This window comes from Macrobrachium nipponense, chromosome 33, assembly GCF_015104395.2.
Source record: "Macrobrachium nipponense isolate FS-2020 chromosome 33, ASM1510439v2, whole genome shotgun sequence".
Classification (NCBI taxonomy): Eukaryota; Metazoa; Arthropoda; class Malacostraca; order Decapoda; family Palaemonidae; genus Macrobrachium; species Macrobrachium nipponense.
In genome coordinates, this window is record NC_087219.1 from 60,920,076 (window position 1) to 60,939,277 (window position 19,202).

The 19,202-nt window shown below is 41.4% G+C and overlaps 1 protein-coding gene across 1 annotated transcript in view; it reads right to left on the reverse strand.

The window, feature by feature from the left end:
* The window catches only part of LOC135203229 (serine/threonine-protein kinase RIO1-like), a 133,564-nt gene that overhangs the window by 80,571 nt on the left and 33,791 nt on the right, over positions 1 to 19,202 (reverse strand). The window contains exon 6 of the mRNA XM_064232997.1: positions 8,974 to 9,116. Within this exon, the coding sequence (XP_064089067.1) occupies positions 8,974 to 9,116 (143 nt within the window). The remainder of the gene's footprint in view (positions 1 to 8,973; positions 9,117 to 19,202) is intronic.

Here is a 19,202-nt window from a genome sequence, read left to right on the forward strand (position 1 = left end):
TGTTTTCACGCTTGATATGCAAATTATTAAATAACAAATAAAAAATAAAACTAGCTCTCCTCTCTCTCTCTCTCTCTTAATGAGATGAGAGAATTTTAATGGTACATTATGTACTATGTTTTATTAATATTTTTCCAAACAATAATAAGATTAAATAATACAAATAAATATAACTGTGATTACAAAATTCGTATGTGTAGTATTTTAAAGAAATAAAATAACCTTTCCATTACACTCTTAAGTAAGGACATTCTCTCTCTCTCCTCTCTCTCTCTCTTCTCCTCTCTCTCTCATCTCTCTCTCCTCTCTCTCCTCTCTCTCTCTCTCTCTCTCTCGTCTCTCTCTCTCTCTCTCTCTCTCTGAGATGAGACATGTATGTTTATTAATATTTTCACTTATTATTAATTAATTAATAATAATATAACTGTAATTACAAAAACATATGAAAATATGTAGCCTTTCCCTCATCTTTTTGTTTTTAACTCAAAAAGAAGCTTAAAGCCTGAGCCATCAAATATGTTGTTAATGTGGCAGGTGGGGGGAGTGTTTGGCAATTAGTAGGTCCCTCCACGTTTTTACATCTCTCTCTCTCTCTCTCTCTCTCTCTCTCCTCTCTCTCTCTCTCTCTCTCTCTCTCTTCTCTCTCTCTCTCTCTCTCTCTCTCTCCGTAATAATACATAAATTCTTAAATACAGGTTGAGAAGACTTCTAAAAATAGATCGGTCAGAAGGGGGAAGAAGAGAGAAATAGTTGTAGACTATAACCTTCAAACGGCCACACATTTTTACCAACCATTATTTCTTAATACCCTTCATCGTTGCCTTAGAGAAGATATTTTCTATATGTCAAGAGTCCCAGGCTCCATTGGAAAGGTTGATCCTATTATCTTGTTTTAACAATGAAGATTATACCATCTAACATTTGTATCAACAGCTGCTCTTGTATGAAATCTAGGACGAGTTTCCAATCCATGGTAAAGTTTGTGTTATTCTTTATATGATGGAAAATTGCGACTATGTTTGTCCATATCTAACTTAGCACTTATGTTGAGTTAACCTTTCCGAGAGATTTTCCTGTGAATCCATATCACGACTTAAAACTCGAATCGCGTGAGATTGAGGTATTACTGCACGTGGAAAAAAAATAAGCCTTAATATGACAATTTGTCTAAAATTGCATTTTTCCTAACTATACGAAACTGAGGGTCCTTTTACAATAGGAAGGTACTAGCGGCAGCTGGATAGGTCGTAAGCTTTCGAACAAGGGGTTCGGTAGTTAACTGCTTGTCCGACAGGCGCGCTGCGCGCGACTGGGAGGTAAACAAATCACTTTTGCTTTTGGCCCAAGCAAAAACTTCAGAGTGAGGGGTGGCATGAGGTGGGGCTATGTGTAAAAGGACCTCAAGGTTTGTATAGTTAGGAAAAATGCAATTTTAGACAAATTGTCATTTGTTCCGACACGGCATACAAACCTTCGGTCCTTTTACAATAGGAAGACTCACTTCTTGGTGGGTGGAATCTGAGTCTTTTGTGAACAGACTGGTGTTCGCCCAACCTTGGAAGCCACCCTGGTCGTAAGAGCGAGGGAGGGATCCAAGCCTCTGTCCGAGATTGATCGGGGTGTGCACCAGCAGGATCAATGGTCAGACCTCTGGACCGAGTACTAAGAGAGAGGCAAGCGTATCTCTTCGTACCAGCAATGTAAGAACTTGTTCCTGTACAGGAAGCAAAGTAAAGTCATGGTTTTGACTCTTGTAGGCATCCACTTCCCCCCCTTGTAGAAGAAGGAAGTGGTGGATATTCTGCTCCCATCCCTCGTGAAAGGGATAGGATGGGGCTCTGTCATATAGCTCACCGGCATCTCGTCCTTATCCAGCAGGGTGATGACCGTATCCCTCTACCCACAGGTAGAGGGGAAGAAAAAGATAGAAGAGAAGCCAGCCACTTTCTCATCACTATCTATTCATACAGTCACACCAGGACTCGATGCTGTTTCAGCCTGCTAAGGGTCTGGGTTAGCTAGACGACGTGTTGAGCAGCCACCACGGGTCCCTAAGGAAACCGATCCAAGGACCTATGGGCAATATCCAAGAGGTATAAGGAAGTTGCCGGTGGTCTGGTTGTACCAGACCCCCGCCTTCCATACCTGCGCCACGGAGAAGTTCTTACGAAACGCCAACGAGGGGCCAATACTTCTGACTTCGTGAGTTCTCGGACGGGACGTACGGATGTCCGTCACTACCATCAGCCTCCTACGCCCTCCTGAAAGACCTCACGCAGCCAGGACGAAAGAGTGTTCTTGATACTTCTTTCTGTTGATCCCCCTTTGCTAACGGAGAGGCGTCGACACTCAGGACCCGAGGTGTCGAGTTCTCTTCAGATAGCGCCGTAGCGTCCTCCAGGACAAAGCAGCATCTCATCCACATCATTATCTGCATGACGCTCCCGTACTCTCTTCGCCGATGCCGCAGGTCCCAGCAAGAACGATGGTCATTTTGAGTTTCCGCCCTGGGTTGGCAAGACCTTTTGGAAGCTTGCTCCTAAGCAATGGAGATCTCGAACGAGTTCGAGATGTCCAATCCCGTCAGTTTCAGGAGGAGCGACAAGGCGGCTCTGTATCCTTGACTGTGGGAACTTAGAGGAGCTTCTCTCGGCGAAGAAAAAACGAGGAAATCCGCTACCCTGCTGAAGATTGGCTCTGAGAAGAGATAGGCCCCGTCTACAACACCACCACCGAAGACGGCCGACTTCCCCTGGTACACAGCTGCAGAGGACTGACGGAGTTTCCAGCCATCTCTGTTGCTGTGGCGCTACGAAAAAGCTTCTCGTACGCAAGAGAAGGTGGATAACAGCCAGCCGTGAAGACTTAGGGACTGGACTGCTCGGTGGTACCGCTCGACGTTGTGGCTGGCCGAGAGGTTGTGCCAATGGGGAATCTCTCTCGGTTCTCTTGCGAGAAGAGGCCGCAGGTCCGGATACCAAATGGCCTGTGGCCATTTGGAAGCCATCAGGATCATCCTGAGATTCGGGATGACCAGTGCTCGACTGATCACCATTGCGAATTCAGCGCTGAAACGGGGGAAAGGCATAGGCGAAGAGGTTGTCCCACGGGTGTTGAAGAGCGTCCTCTGCAGCTGGCCCATGGATCCGGCACGGCCCGAGAAGAACACCTGGAGCTTCCTTGATGTGCCGGATGGCGAACAGATCCTCGACTGGTCGCCCCCACAGGTCGAAGAGCCTTTCCGCCACGTCCTGGTGGTAGAGACCATTCGGTCCTTATCACCTGATCCCGACGGCTGAGCGTGTCTGCTACTACATTCCTTCCCTGGAATGTAGCGTGCCGACAGCTCTATTGAGTGTGCCTCGGCCCACTCGTGCACCTGCCGAGTCACTGATACAACGGGAGAGACACTAGGACCCCCCTGTTTGTTGACGTAAGCCACCACCGTGGTGTTGTCGTACATCAACACCATGAGTGTCCCATCAAGCGTCCTGGAACTCTTGGAGAGCAAGGAACGCTGCCTTTAGTTCCAGTACATTGATGTGAAGGTGCTTGTCGTTCTCGTACCACACTCCTGAAGAATCCGCAACTCTTCCAGGTGTGCACCCCCATCCCTCGGTCGATGCGTCTGAGAGCAGCTGCATCGTCCGGGGGGAGAGTGCCCGGAGGCACTCCTCTTAAGGGGTTCCTGTCGTCCAGTCACCTGGCTAGGTCCTGGCTCCACCCCCTCCTGTGTCAGTGACCATGAAGGCTTGGGGGATCCGTCGCCTGTGACCAACTCTCCTTTGGTCTCCCTGAAGAGACCGCAGGTGAAGACGCCCGTTAGGGACTGGCTTCCCGAGTGACGACAGGTGTCCGATCACGACTTGCCATTGCTGAGCTACCTGTCCTGCCGAGACAGGAACTGGTTGGCTGCCTCCCTGAATCTGCTACCGTGTCGATCAGCATACCCAGGTACTTCATCCTCTGCTTGTGCTCGAGATCGGACTTTTCGAAGTTCAGAACGATCCCCAGATCGCGACAGAACTCGAGCAGTCGATCCCTGTCCTGTAGCAACTGCGAGCGGGAGCTCGCCAGGACTAACCAATCGTCGAGATACCTACATCAGACGTATCCCGTGCGAATGGGCCCAAGCAGACACCAGAGTGAACACTCGCGTGAACACCTGTGGGGCGGTTGAGAGGCGAAGCAACGTGGCCTGAACTGGTACACCGTCCCGTCGAGGATGAAGCGGAGGTACTTTCTGGAGGACTGATGAATGGGGTATTTGTAGATCCGCATCCTTCAAGTCCACTGAAAGCATGAAATCGTTCTCTCCTGATAGAGTCGAGCACTGAGCGTGCCGTCTCCATCGTGAACCGGGTCTGGCGAACCAACCGGTTCGGGGAAGAGAGATCTATCACTGGGCGCCAGCCTGTTGTAGACTTTTCCACCAGAAGAGTCGGCTGTAAAGCCCGGTGACTGATCCGTACCGATTTCTACAGTTCTCTTGCTCAGCATGGTCTTGATCTCCTGTCTCAATGCTACGTCCTTCGATGCCCTGGAACGTACGCCTGCTGTTGACGCGGGTCCCAATGGCTGGCCAGGCACTCCCCCACTTCCGGCAGCAGGTGAGGGGGAATGCCGTCCTTCCATTGTGAACGTCGTCTGGTTGGGGCTGATCGAGACCTGACAGGAGAGAGCCGATACCGCTCCGACTCATTCCAGTCCTCGTCGAGGTCGAAACCTCAGGAGGACCGAAGGGATATATAAACGATGTCCGAAGACACGTAGAAACGCCTCTGTCGCAGTAGAGGAGGTGAAGGAGCTTGTTCGACCGTCCAGAACCGAGAGAGCCTCCTTGTCCCGGAGACGAGAGACTACCTGGCTCAACCCAGTCGGCAAGCTCCGATCGCGGCAGACCCACCGTCGATTTGGATTCCCTCTCGGGCCCCAAAACGACTCGAGCCGAGACGTGGCTTCTGCTGGTGGGAGCGGCGATCCTTCCCCGAGGTCATTGTGCTGACGAATCAGCGCCGTAACCTCGGCAAAGTTCCTCTGGATCTCGGAAGTCACAGCATCTTTGAAGAGTGGGACCTGGTATTGGGCCGTTAAGCCCTTTCGAACAAGAGCATATTCCGAGAACCTTCCTCCTAAGAAGGGGAACAGCGACAGCCCTCTCGGTCTTCCCCATCCACTTGCGCATACGTCCTGGCCGGTCCAAGAACCGTGCCTGGCACGTAGGGCGTCGTGGTGGGATCATGAGGGGCGCACCCTCACGATCACTCCTCAATACCTCGCTCCTCCCGGTGTAACCCGAGGAGGTTGAAGGTACGGGAGAGGCAGACCTGACGCTCCCTCGTCGCTCGCTGGCAGGACCAGCAGGCTTGGAGGGCTGCAGGCGATCGTCAACCCGCGGTGACGATCGAGCTGCAGGCCTGGTCGAACCGTCTCGCTGTGGAGAACGGCTGGACTGGAGCACAGCGGCACTGATCTCGAGTGTCAGAAGAGCTGACTGGTGCTGGTTGCCGTACCCGATCGCTCTCTGTGAGAGCGACGGTCAGGCGACCTGCAGGCTCCACTGTCGCAGTGAGACCGGTGCTTGTCCTCACGGCACGTCACGTCGCTGGTTCCAGCCGTGGCTGGCACCGGCGAACGGGAGGACCTCTTCCCAGCCTCAGCCCGTGTCGGTCGTGGACCGTCACGTCCCCGGGTAGCCAGCTGTTACAACGCGAGAGTGAGAGCTGGTCTGGTGAGAGTCGCATGAGCGGCTGTCACCAGTCTTCCGCCCCGTGCCGTGAACCTGACGCTGAGCGGACTCAGAGGTCTGGTTCCTGGCTGCACGGTCGCTGGTAGGCGACCGTACACTCGGTACCTCCCAGTCCCGCGAACGGGAGGCCGAGACGGACCCTGATGCAGTGGCAGAACCACTGACACCAGGCGAGGAAGTACCGGTGTTAGCCGGTACCCCTCTGGTCCCCGTAGTCTTCTTCCTTGCGGAAGAAGAGACGGGCCCCGCTCCCGAAGGAGCAGGAGGACCAGCGGAAGGAACCCTCCCGTCCCACCGAGGTGAGACGGGTCCCGAGAAGCTCCCGAGGAAGCTTCTTAGAGGGAGGAGGCGACCTTCTTCTTCCTCGGCTGTAAAGCCTTAGAAGTCGAAGGGGAAGAGGCGGCGGCCGACGACGATGAAGAAGATGAAGACGACGACCACGACACCTTCCTCCTCTTCTTCGTCAGCTTGCCTCAGGACAGACGTAAGATCTGCTATCCAGGGCGGAGCCGGGGCTGCTGTAGCCGAAGCCACAGGGCCCGGACGCACCTGTACAGACAGACCAAAGTCTGGGGTAGTACCACCACGAACAGGGACGACATCAGCAGGTATGGGCATCTCAGGAACAGCAGGCACGGCCACACATCATCGGTAGGGACAGCCAGCGCAGCAACGGCGGGGGAGGAACAGCCAGCGCAGCAACGGCAGGGACAGCCAGCGCAGTAACTGCATGGACAGTCAGCCCAGAATCGGCAGGTACGGAGGCAGCACCCGGAAACACAGGAAGTGGAGCAGCAGCCAGCAACATCCTGGTACCGGCGGCAGGTCCAGGGGCGAGTTCTAGGGCAGCGGAATAAAGTGGTCGCTGCAGCGCGGCAACCACGAGCGGCGGCGGCACGCGCCCCCCCTCTCCGGTACGGCGAACGGCACTTCACAGCGGCTGTAGGCAAGACTGTTACCACGTGAGACGAGTACACCAGGTGAGGAGGGACGTCGTCACCTGGTTGCGTGGTCACCACTCCATGGGTGACCGCAGTAGGCCCAGACATAGAACCGCAGCCCCTGGACACCAGCACGCTCTGCAATTGGAAGGACGCCCATACCTCACCAAGGTCCACTCTCGTGGCAGTAGCACCTGCGGAAATAATAGTAGTAGCGATTAATGGGGGGAAATCCCCTCGTGCGGGGGTTTGCCCTCCCGCACGAGTGGAAGACCCCTAATACAATTGTACATCGGGCACCGAGCGCCCTCCCCCGCGCTCGACGGATCGGGCGAGGAGAAGAACGCCGATAACCTCCCCCCCCCCCCCCTAAGGGGAAGAGCCATCTGTGGGAACTGAGCGGGGGGGGTCTCGTTCCCCACCCCGCACAGTACCCATGTACCCAACAACAAAATAAGAGCCCTAGAGCAATGTGCCATCGGCACGAATACAAGGCATAAGGATCAATTCCCTGACTGAGCGGAACTTGAACCAAATAATATTGATGCAATCAATAATAAGGAACAAAATGAAAATGCATCTTGCAAACGATTCACTTCACAAAGAATAAGGGCTCGGATCGAGCGCATTCGCGCCCTCGGCACCGAGCGCAAGGGTGAAAGGTTTCATTCCTTACCTTTATGGATCAAGGTTTCTGGAAACCTTGATCCATAATGAATTGATGCAATCAAGAAATATATGAAATGAAAAGACTACTGCGCTTGCGATTTCACTTCATACAAATAAAAAAGGGGAAGGATCAATTCCCGTGAATAGCGGAACATTGATCCCAGTCAACAATGCAATCTCAATAAAAAAATGAAAATGAAAAAGAACTGCACTTGCGATTTCACTTCATTCAAAAATAAAAAGGGGGAAGGATCAATCTCCGGTAAGCTCGGAACTGATCCAAAAATAGTATTGCTACAATAAAAAATAATATATGAAAATGAAAAAAGAATACTGTACTGCGATTCCACTTTCATACTGAATAAGTTTCCGTGTCGAGCGCATTCGTTCGGCAACGGGCATACAGGTCAAAAAAAAATATAAATGAAAAGAGCACTTACTTACGATTTTCATCTACACAATTTCCAACCCAATATACGCTCGGAGCGAGCGCTCCCGCCCTCGGCACCGAGCATACCCAATCCGAGGATCATTCTGGGAAAATGAATTCCCGCAATTACGCCCTTCAGTCCCGGCACTCGGGTAATCGGAGGGCGTTGTGAACCAAGATCCTTTAATTCACAATTGAATTCAATGAAAATGATTGTACTTACAATTCAGTTTCACTAGATACATATGAAAAAGAAAAACACAATCATGCGAAAGCAAACGACGATGAAGCGGGCAGAGAGCGATGATACACGTCCACACGCCAGCAGGCCGAAAGCAAAAGTGATTTGTTTACCTCCCAGTCGCTGCGCGCGCGGCCCTGTTCGGACAAGCAGTTAACTACCGAACCCCTTGTTCGAAAGCTTACGACCTATCCAGCTGCCGCTAGTACCTTCCTATTGTAAAAGGACCGAAGGTTTGTATGCCGTGTCGGAACAAGTGTTATTAAGAGACAAAAAAAAAAATGTCATGAGAATGTAGCAGGAAGCAAAAATAACATACTCCTGTGAACATTGTTTGAAGAAAACACATTTGAGTATCATTCCTTGTTTTGAGATATATCACACTCAAAGCATACTAGAAGCATTGTCAGTGTGAAATATGAATACAGTACTACATAAGTATTAATGGTGAACAAAATGGATGCTAGGGTGTTTTATAACATCCGAGCATAGAAACCACTTTTGTTACATTTTGACGTACTATACTTACATAATATTTTAAGCTGTTCATTGTCACCAACAACAACATTAGAATCCTGCATACATAGATTTTTTATTCTTATTCTATTTTTACAGATTATTTGGTTTTCCTACATTTTTCCTAATTATTTTAGACAGAACGTCTTTCTTTCAAATGAAATGACGTCCAATTCTAAAAATAGAACTGACTGAAGATGTTATATTTCAAGAAATGAAATTTAAAAAAAATTTATTTTTATGCTACAAAAGCACATAGCTGGGAATGTCACAAAAGAAATTCCAGTGAAAGGGTTAATGTATGATAAAGTCAGTTTTCAGTAGTCAACCTATGAAATAATTCAGTTGTAAAACTAATCAAGAAAAATCTTACCTATTACAACTTACAAAAATCTTACCTATTACAACTTATCAAGAAAAATCTTACCTATGGTCCCCTGAAACATATTGGTCCCTTGCTTTGAATGTAAGAACAGAGGTTTTGTATACCTTCACAGCAAACTCCTTTCCTTCTGCATTTGTAGCATGGTACACATTGGCTTCCTTACCCGTTGATATACACCCATTAATCTACAAATAAAATTTGTCATTTACCAAATGAACTAAATAAAAAGAAGACTGGCTCTGGAAAAATGAGTCCTACAAAAATATGATAAATAGTTATCATCATGAGACACAAAATAATAAACTACAATCACCCATTTATCTTTTCTTAGTTTTGATAACATACCTTATATTTCCGCGTATAAGATGACTTCTAAATTACAAAACTGAAATTATTTTTTTTGAGAAAAGTAATTACTGTAAGGTAAAAATGGTTTTACTACCTTTATCACTTTACATTTCATAAGGTGAATCTTCATGATATTTGGTGCTTAGGCTATAGCACCGAGGACAAGGCTAGCCTACAATACACCTCTTGGAATTCAAGGTTTTTATTTTTAGTATTGGCAGTATAAGAAGACCCACATTTTTAGGGTTGAATTTTAGGATTTAAAGGTCGTCTTATACGCAGAAATATACAGTAACAAAAAAACTTCATACCAAAAAGCCAGTAAAATGTAATAAAAGGCCCAACTTTTGATAAATAATAAGACTGTGTGCCACAAACAAATCTCTGGAAGGTTATGAATTTTTACTACATTGACACAAATCACCAAATGTTGACCGTCTTTGGAAGCAGTTCCTTCTCTTGGATGTCTGCAAAGAACCAAAACCTAGAGTGGTTGGGCAGGTCTGTTCATGATATGCCTGACTGTCCAGCTCACTCAATTTTGCAACTAGGGCTAGCGGACTGGGCTGCTGTTCTCAAACTTCAGTCTAGAGACAAAGTATCTTTGCATTCTTCCTGTTATGGCAGTCAAGACACACTTGCAAGTTGTGTGCATCCATGAGACTCAGACAACACATTACACTACTCCCCTTCTGACCAGAGTGGCGATCGTGCCAGATTCCTCCATTTTCAGTTTGTGGTTCTGATTTCATGATTGGAGGATCTTCTAGAGCACCCTCCTCTAGTTTTACAAACTTCTGTCATCTCTGCATCTTCTCATGTACTGAATATTAAAAGAGGCATGAGATAATGGCAAGAGCTGTCACATAGCTAGCAAGTTCTCTCCCTCCAGTGCACATGCATTTCATGAGATCCATGTTTTATTAACCCATACTGGACAGGCACGATCACGAGGAACTATAACAGGTTTTGCGTGAATATCTGGTTACCTTTTATGAGTTAATATTGCATGCCATACAGTTTGGATGAGCCAAGTGTAAAAACTGTTTATATCACTTCAATGGGCCATAAATACTTATGGCAACTGTAGTAGCTCAGAATGCGAGAGGGAGACAAGAAACAGATCAGCATGCTTTGAGATTTCATGAGAGGCTGTACTGCCTTTCTAAAGTAGCTCCAGGACATTTTTATTTATTTGCATGTAAATATAACCAGGTGTTGGTTTTAGTTTTTATCTTTTATGATAGTAGTTCAACTATAGTAATTGTTAATTTTACAAAGTAATGCGCAAAGAAATATTAAAAAAACATATATACCTCACAGCAAGGTCCTTCATCTCCCCATCTCAGTAACTCTCGTAAATATTTCACAATAAAAATATTCAGAATTTTAAAAATTATTTTAGTTCTTATTTGTTAACCCTTAAACGCCGAAGCGGTAAAAAAAAAATTGTCTCCCGTGTGCCGGAGGTGTTTCGGAGTGAGTGCGGAAGCGGAAAAAATATTTTTTTCAAAAAAACACAGCGCGCTTAGTTTTCAAGATTAAGAGTTCATTTTTGGCTTCTTTTTTTGTCATTGGCTGAAGTTTAGTATGCAACCATCAGAAATGAAAAAAATTATCATTATCATATATAAATAATGCTATATATGATAGCGCAAAAACGAAATTTCATATATAATTGTATTCAAATCGCGCTGTACACAAAACATTTAAAGGTAACAAGTTACTTTTTTTTCCGTTGTAATTTACACTAAATTGCGATTATTTTGGTACATAACACATTGTAAAATGATAAAAGCAACACAGAGAAAATATTATCACAAAATGATACATGAATTCGTAACGAGCGGACGTAAAAAAATATTTTTTTTTAAATTCACCATAAATCTAAATATTGTTATAGAGACTTCGAATTTGTTTCAAGATGAAGTTAAATTATGGAATATTATGATACTGTAAGAGTTTTAGCTTACAATTGCAGTTTTCGACCATTTCGGACGAGTTAAAGTTGACCAAATGTCGAAATTTTTTTATAATTTTTTTTTATATGCAATTATTTCGGAAATTAGAAAAGCTACAACCTTCAAATATTTTTCCTTTTATTCTACATGAAATTACGCACATTTTCATATAAAAACTCTATGAAATGCCTAATATGAAATGGAGCAAATTTTCCGAGAATGCGATGTACACATTTCGGAGATTTATGGCGGAGAATCCGCGCGCGGAGAGAAGGAAAGTTTTTTTCATAAATTCACCATAAATCAAAATATTGTGCTAGAGACTTCCAATTTGTTGCAAAATGAAGGTAAATGATTGAATATTACTAAAATATAAGAGTTTTAGCTAACAATTGCGTTTTTCGACCATTTCGGTAGAGTCAAAGTTGACCGAACATGGTTTTTTTTCTATTTATCGTGATTTATATGCAAATATTTCGAAAATGAGAAAAGCTACAACCTTCAAGTATTTTTCGTTGTATTCTACATGAAATTGCGCACATTTTCATATATAAAACTTTATGTAACGGCTAATTTAAAATGGTGCAAACATTACCACAATCGCACGTATGATTTTTTCGGGAGTTACCGCGCGGACGTAAGGAAAATGTTATTTTTTCATAAATTCGCCATAAATCGAAATATTGTGCTAGACTTCCAATTTGTTGCAAAATGAAGGTAAATGATTGAATATTACTAAACAAAATATAAGAGTTTAGCTTACAATTGCGTTTTTTTTCGACCATTTTCGGTAGAGTCAAAATTGACCAAGAAGGTTGAAAATTTGTCACTTATCATTTTTTATATGAAAATATTTTCAAACTGATAAAAGCTACAACCATGGGTTGGTTTTAGTTGTATTGTGCATGAAATTGCACACATTTCCATATATAAAACTTTATGTAACGGCTAATTTTAAAATGGTGCAAACATTACCACAATCGCATGTATGATGTTTTTCAGAAGAGTTACAGCGCGGACGTAAGGAAAAAGGTTTTTTTCATAAATTCACCATAAATCGAAATATTGTGCTAGAGACTTCCAATTTGTTGCAAAATTAAGGTAAATAGTTGAATAATACTTAATTATAAGCGTTTTAGCTTACAATTGCGTTCTTCGACCATTTCGGTAGAGTCAAAGTTGACCGAAGGTTGAAATTTTGGCACTTATCGTTATTTATATGGAAATATTTCAAAACTGATAAAAGCTACAATCATGAGTATATTTTTTGTTGTATTCTAAATGAAATTGTGCACATTTTCATATATAATACTTCATGTAACGGATAATTTAAAACGGTGCAAAAATTATGTCAAAGTGACGAAATAATTTTTGAGATGTGTCACTGATACTTTTTAGTGCGATAAGAAAGAAATTCGCGCTTGCGCGCCTGCATAACGATTGTAAACAAAACAACGCCTTGATCCGTGAACTCCCAGCATCCCCCAAGGCGTGTGATTCAATAGTTTTCGGCTGGTAGGCCTATAAGTATTTTTCCGCGAATTTTTAAAAAAACTTTTTTGAGTCGACGTATGGTACGTCCATTCGGCATTCGGGAGACATTTTGACTCGACGTTTAATACGTCCATTCGGCATTTAAGGGTTAAGATATTGTGTGGGCTGTAACTATAATTTTATAAAATAAAATAAAATAAATTAGAAAAAAAAAAAAAAAAAAAAAGATTTTCAACTGTAAATAATTTAATAATTTTTCATCCTGTAATCTCTTCATATTTTCTTGTGAAGGAACGAGCCCCTAACAGTAATAAACAGTTCATTACTTTCAACATTTTGACTCCTTAGTTCAAGAACTTTCAAGATGATTCTTGATGATGGTCCTTGTCCAGTTATTTTGCTCCTTAAGGCTCTCTTTTTATTTTTCCTTGAGCATTCTAAGTACTTCCATATAATTTTTTCCATCCCCAATCTCTCAAGACCTCTTTTGGTCATGCATTATGAACCCTTATTGGATGGGTAAATATATCAATATGCAGCCCTCGGGCCAGGTAAACTTTGAGGTCAGCCAATTTACGAAAAAACATATCAATAGAAAGAGGAGATATGCAAATGTATGGTTGAAAAAGAAAAAAAAATCTAAAAAATTTTTCCCTACCTTCCATGAGAAGTTGAAAATAACTATGTTTGCAAACCCCTTGTGGGGCATCTTTTACAAGACAATTATAAATTTTATCAACTTACATGTTTTTCTAATAAATAAATTTATTTTATTTTATAAAATTATAATGACTGCTCACACAATATCAAAACAGATAAGAAATAAAAGAAATAACAATTTCTTAGCATATTTGTTGACAAATAATTACGTAAATTTACCAAAAATGAAGATTCAGTAACTTTTTATTTTTACATGCATTTTCCATCTTTTCTTCGCAGTTTTCTTTGTAAAATTACACTTACAACTGACATACTATCATAAAAGGCAAGAACAAAAAACAACAGCAACTCATTGGTATATTTACGAGCAAATTTATAAAAAGACGTCATGTGAGAGAGAGAGAGACGCAGAATATTCATCCTTCAAGTCATAAGCACTACTGAAGCCCGAGATGCCCACGCTTGTGATTTTAGCCAGTAAAAGTTGCCATTAGTTAATTTATGGGCTATAAAGTATTGGCACCTCTTTCCCACCCGATTCTTTTCAAATCGATGGCACGTAATTTTGTTTATCTACAAGATCAATCTGTCCACCACACCAAACCTGTTATTACTACTCCCAAAGATCAATCTGTCCATTAAGGGTTTATCCTTACAGGCAGGACTAAATAAGAACACCCCTAGACTGGGCAAACTTGAAAGTTGGTCAATTTAAAAAATTAACATATCAATGGAAAGAAGATATGCATATCCACATGGTATAAAAAAATTCTAAAAATATTTTGTACCTTCCACAGGAAAATGGAAGTGAATATTTCCAACTTTGTGCGAGGCCTCTTTTGCATGACCCAAAAAATTTACAATTTTAGAAAGTTATATATGTTCTTTCTAATAATGTATTAATTTTAACTTTTAAAATTACAATTACAGCTCACATAATATCATAACAGATAAGAACCAAATTCAGAACATAGTAATATCCGAGTATGTTTTCCGATTATGTTTGTGGTAAAATATTTACGATGCACTGGGATGGGGAAATACAGTACCTTTTAGTGAGTTATGTGTTTTTTCTACTATTTCTGTGTAATTTAGTTTGTGAAATCACAATTACAGCTAACATACTTCCATAAAAGATAAGAACTAAAAACAACAGCAATACCTGGGTATATTTAAAGGTGAATATGTACAAGTTACACTCATCGCTCTCACATATACTGAACTGAGGAATTAGTGTTGCCATAAGAGTTGCCATAACTGAGGCGTCACTTGTGTGGCACAAACTGGGGAACCAATGGGAGCTGCAGAAGGAAACTACCAGTTACCCTAACGAAATGAGGCCGAGGGCACAAACGAACTACCAACGGCCGTAGTGCCCTCCAATTAACTGCGGTAGGCACGTTACGTCTCAAACCCCGAAAGTATAAAAATGGGAACCGAAGAAGGTAGATTACCGGTTACCTTATTGAAAGGAGGGGCTGAGGACACAACCAGCACTGATACGGTCAACGATGGCGCAGATGAATCGCCAGCTCCAGTATCCCCCGCAAGAACCACGGAGGACACATGATATCTCAAACCCAGTTATTATTATTATTAATAGGTGTTAGTTTTTCCAGACCTCTGAGTCTCAGTAGACTCTTCTCGGGCTGGTTCTCAGGGATCAATCCTGAGAAAAAAAAAAAAAAAAAAAAAAAAAAAAAAAAAAAAAAAAATTAGACTTTATTTGAAGAAAAAACCCGTCTTATTTAAAAAAATTTATGATTTTATTAATTGAAAAATCCCTGCTTTCCGCAAGAATATTTTTCATTTCCAAACTCCGCAGATAAATAGATCTTTGCTGGGTCCAATTTGGGCACTCAACAAGCAAATGCTGTACTGTCATGGGTGTTTGACATCTGTTACATTTCACTGGGTCAGCATGTGGTGTTGACATCAAGTGACCATGTGAGAATCTTGTGTGTCCTATACGTAGCCTTGCTAGGATTCACCTCTTTTGCTCTTTCCTCCTGATGGATGTCCTCCATGCATAGACTTCAGTTTTTATATTTTTAAGTTTATTTGTTGTTGGCACAGAGGCCCATTCTTCTTTCCAATCCTGGTAAATTAATGTTTTAACTGATTTTACCCAGTCTGACACTGGGGCATATGAAATTGTTGGAGGGATAGTGCAGGCTAATTTGGCAGCAGAGTCTGCATATTCATTTCCTTTTATTCCCACGTGTGCTGGGATCCAACATATTTCCATTGATATTCCTGATTGGAGGGGAGTTTGATGAATTTTTTATTTGAATTTTCCTGTACTATTTGGTTTCCTGGTTATACTGTTCTTATTGCATCTATAGCGCTACGTGAGTCACTGAAAATAACAGAGACACTTGCTTTTGCCTCAGATATCATATCTAGAGCCATCTGTATGGCTGTGACTTCAGCAGTAAATACTGATGATATTGAAGGTAGGCTTTTTTTTACTTAACATATTTTTCGAATATGCAGATGCTCCTACTCCAACATTATTTTTGGAGCCGTCTGTATATATCATAAATTTTGTCGCCTTTTCTTCTAATGTGCTCCAAAGCATGTTGGCGGTACATTTCCGTACTTGTCATTTGTTTTTTTGAGTAGGTAAGACAGGGAGGTACATATCTTACTCTATTTAAAATCCATGGTGGTGGCAATTCCATTGGTGGGTGAAAAATTGGATTCATATTATGTATGTTCATTATGTATCTAGCTCTTTTTGGGAAAGAGCTAGTACTATTAACTGCTGTTACTTTGATTACAGTTTTGGAAGCAGTAAGTTGCAGGAGACGATCCTGCTTGCATTGAAAGACCTCTTTGTATTGTTATTAAATTACGGTGATGTTTTAAGGGCAAAACACCTGCCTCCACCAAAGTGAGTTTGTTGGGGACGATCGGAAAGCTCCTGTGCACAATCGCACGCCTTCATGGTGCACTGCATCGAGAGATTTTTAATGCAGATTCTGAGGCGGATGAAATATATTGGACAGCAGTAATCTATTATGGATAAGACTGTTGCCTTATATATCATTAATAAAATGTCTCGCTTTGCTCCCCAATTAGTGTGTGATAACTTTTTTAATATGGCAAGGGCTTTGATGCCTTGGCTTGAATGTATTTGATGTGCTCTTTCCAATTTAAATGTTTATCAAATATTACTCCTAGATACTTGATTTTTGTACAAAATTGTATTTCAGTGCTATAAAGATGCAGTTTGATTGTTTGGTTCTTCATCCATCTTTTGTCTTTGTAGAAGACGATTGCTTTTGTTTTATCAGTTGAAAATTTAAATCCAACTGAATTTGCCCAACTACATATATTTGAAATGGCAGTACTGAGAACTCTCTGAGCATGTCTCAGATTACTACTCGTATAGTAAATGACAAAGTCATCAACATATAAACTGTTTTTTACACCACTTGGTAAATTTATAGTAATGTCATTGATTGCTAAAGCAAACAATGTAGAGCTCAAGACACTACCTTGAGGGATTCCTTCTTCCAGTTTATAGGTTACTGAGTAGGAATTTTCTACTCTTACTTGAAAAGTTCTGTTTGTTAAGAAGTTCTTAATAAATATGGTAAAGTGGCCTCTTAGTCCCTTGGAGTGGAGTTTTTGCATGATGTTATGTTTCCAATGTTGTATCGTATGCTTTTTCTATATCAAAAAATATAGCTACTGTTAATTTCTTTTGTTCAAAGCCTTTTTTGATATGATCTTCTAAATGTGTTAAGGGATCTAGGGTTGATCTGCCAGCTATTGAACCAGATTGTGTTGGTGTTAAAATGGATTCTTTGGTTATTACATACATTAATCGTGCATTAACCATTTTTTCTAAGATTTTAGAGATATCGGTCTATAATTGGATGGATTACTTGCATCCTTTTCTGGTTTGTTTATTGGAATAATTATGGCATGTTTCCATTTATCAGGAAAGACACGTTTTAGCCAGATACTATTGTAAAATTTTAATAAATATGATTTAGCTATAGGAGCTAATTTTTCTATCATTTCAAATGATATTTTATCATATCCTGGTGCAGAGGGATGACAAGAGTTGATGGCATTATCTAGTTCATCCATGTTAAAAATATAGTTTATATTCCAGGTCTTCAAGAGTTTCAAAATTGAGTATTATATTTTCTTTTTGTTTTCTGATACTTTGAAAATGGTGTATCTAGGCTGGAGTAAGCACTAATGTTTTCAAAATGTTTCCCAATTATGTTTGATATTTCATAAGTATCATGGTATATTTTTCCATTTAAATGTATTGCACTTCTTGGAGGTCTTATATGTTTTCCATTGATTTTCCTTATCTTTTGCCAGACATCCCTTGTGGATGTGTTTGAAGATATGTTTGAGACATATTCCTTCATGATGCGATTTTTTCAGCTATTACCGTTTTTCTAAATTTGGCTGTATATTTGTTATATAGTGGTTTAATGTGGTTAATTGTTATGTTTGTTATAACTATTTTGTTTAATATGTTTATACTATAGGGCATTTTGTTGAGTGATTGAAGGCGAGTTTTGAGTCTGTTTAGATTGCGACTCATATATGTTTTATTTTAGTTAATGTTGTTAATGTTGGATTCCACCATGGGACAGGGGATTTTGTGGAATGTGTTTTGGTTTTTGGAATATCTTTTATCTGCAGCATTTATTATGAAGTTTGAGAAGGATTCACATGTAGTATTGTGATCTTCTTATGTGGGAATGGTGGTATTTCGTGTGTATAGGAAATATTTATCCCAGTTAGCTTTTTGGATATTATATCTTGTAGGTGGCAATATTTTGACATTACTTAAGTAGTTCAGAATGATTGGGAAATGGTCACTTGTGTATGAATCGTCTAGGACATTCCATTCAAATTTCTCCGCTACATCATTTGAACATAATGAAATGTCAATTGAAGAAAAGGTTAGGTGTGTATTTGAAAATATGTTGGAACTTCACTTTCATTGAGACAATACAGATTGTGTTTCATTATAGTATTCTCTATGTTGATTCCGGATGTGTCAGTGGGGTTATTAATATCCCATAATGGATTATGTGCATTAAAATCTCCTACTATAAGTAGTGGTTTCCTGTATACTTTTGCTAATAAGTTCAGTAAAAATCACTGAAATTTGCATTGAAATTTGGTTGGTTATATAAATTACAAATAGTAATTTTACTTTTATCAGGCATATACAGTTTAATTGATGTTATTTGATATTGCATAGATGGTATGTCAACAGGTTCATATGTAATGCTATTATGAACGTATATGGCGTGCCTAATTTTTCCACCGTCAGTTGGTGAATAACAGGCAATTTTATAGTGTTGAATATTTGTAGGGTTACTTCCTATATGTTGTAGACATATGCACTTGGGTTGTGGTCTCGTATGATTCTTTGTAATTCACCCAGACCGCTAGTCGGGTTAAGAGACCATTTATATTCCATTGAATGAGTTTTATATTCCATTATTGGGAGGAATTGGTGTTAAATTCTGTAAATTGATTGCTGATTTTACTTTATCTCGTAGTTTATATGCATTTGAATTTATTTGTGGTTTTTTTAATCGTGTATTTGTATGTTGGTTATTAGATTCTGTAGTTGTTTGTTTTTCATAGTTGAATATAAATAAGTCTATTTTTTATTTTATAATTTACTTTTGTATTTTAAGGATTCAGAACATAATTCGTTCTCATGTTGGTGTGTTAAAGGCACCTCCTTAATTTGGTAAAATTGTCAATACAATTTCGTACTGTGTCCTCTGTCTTGGTAGTTAGTTGGTTATATGT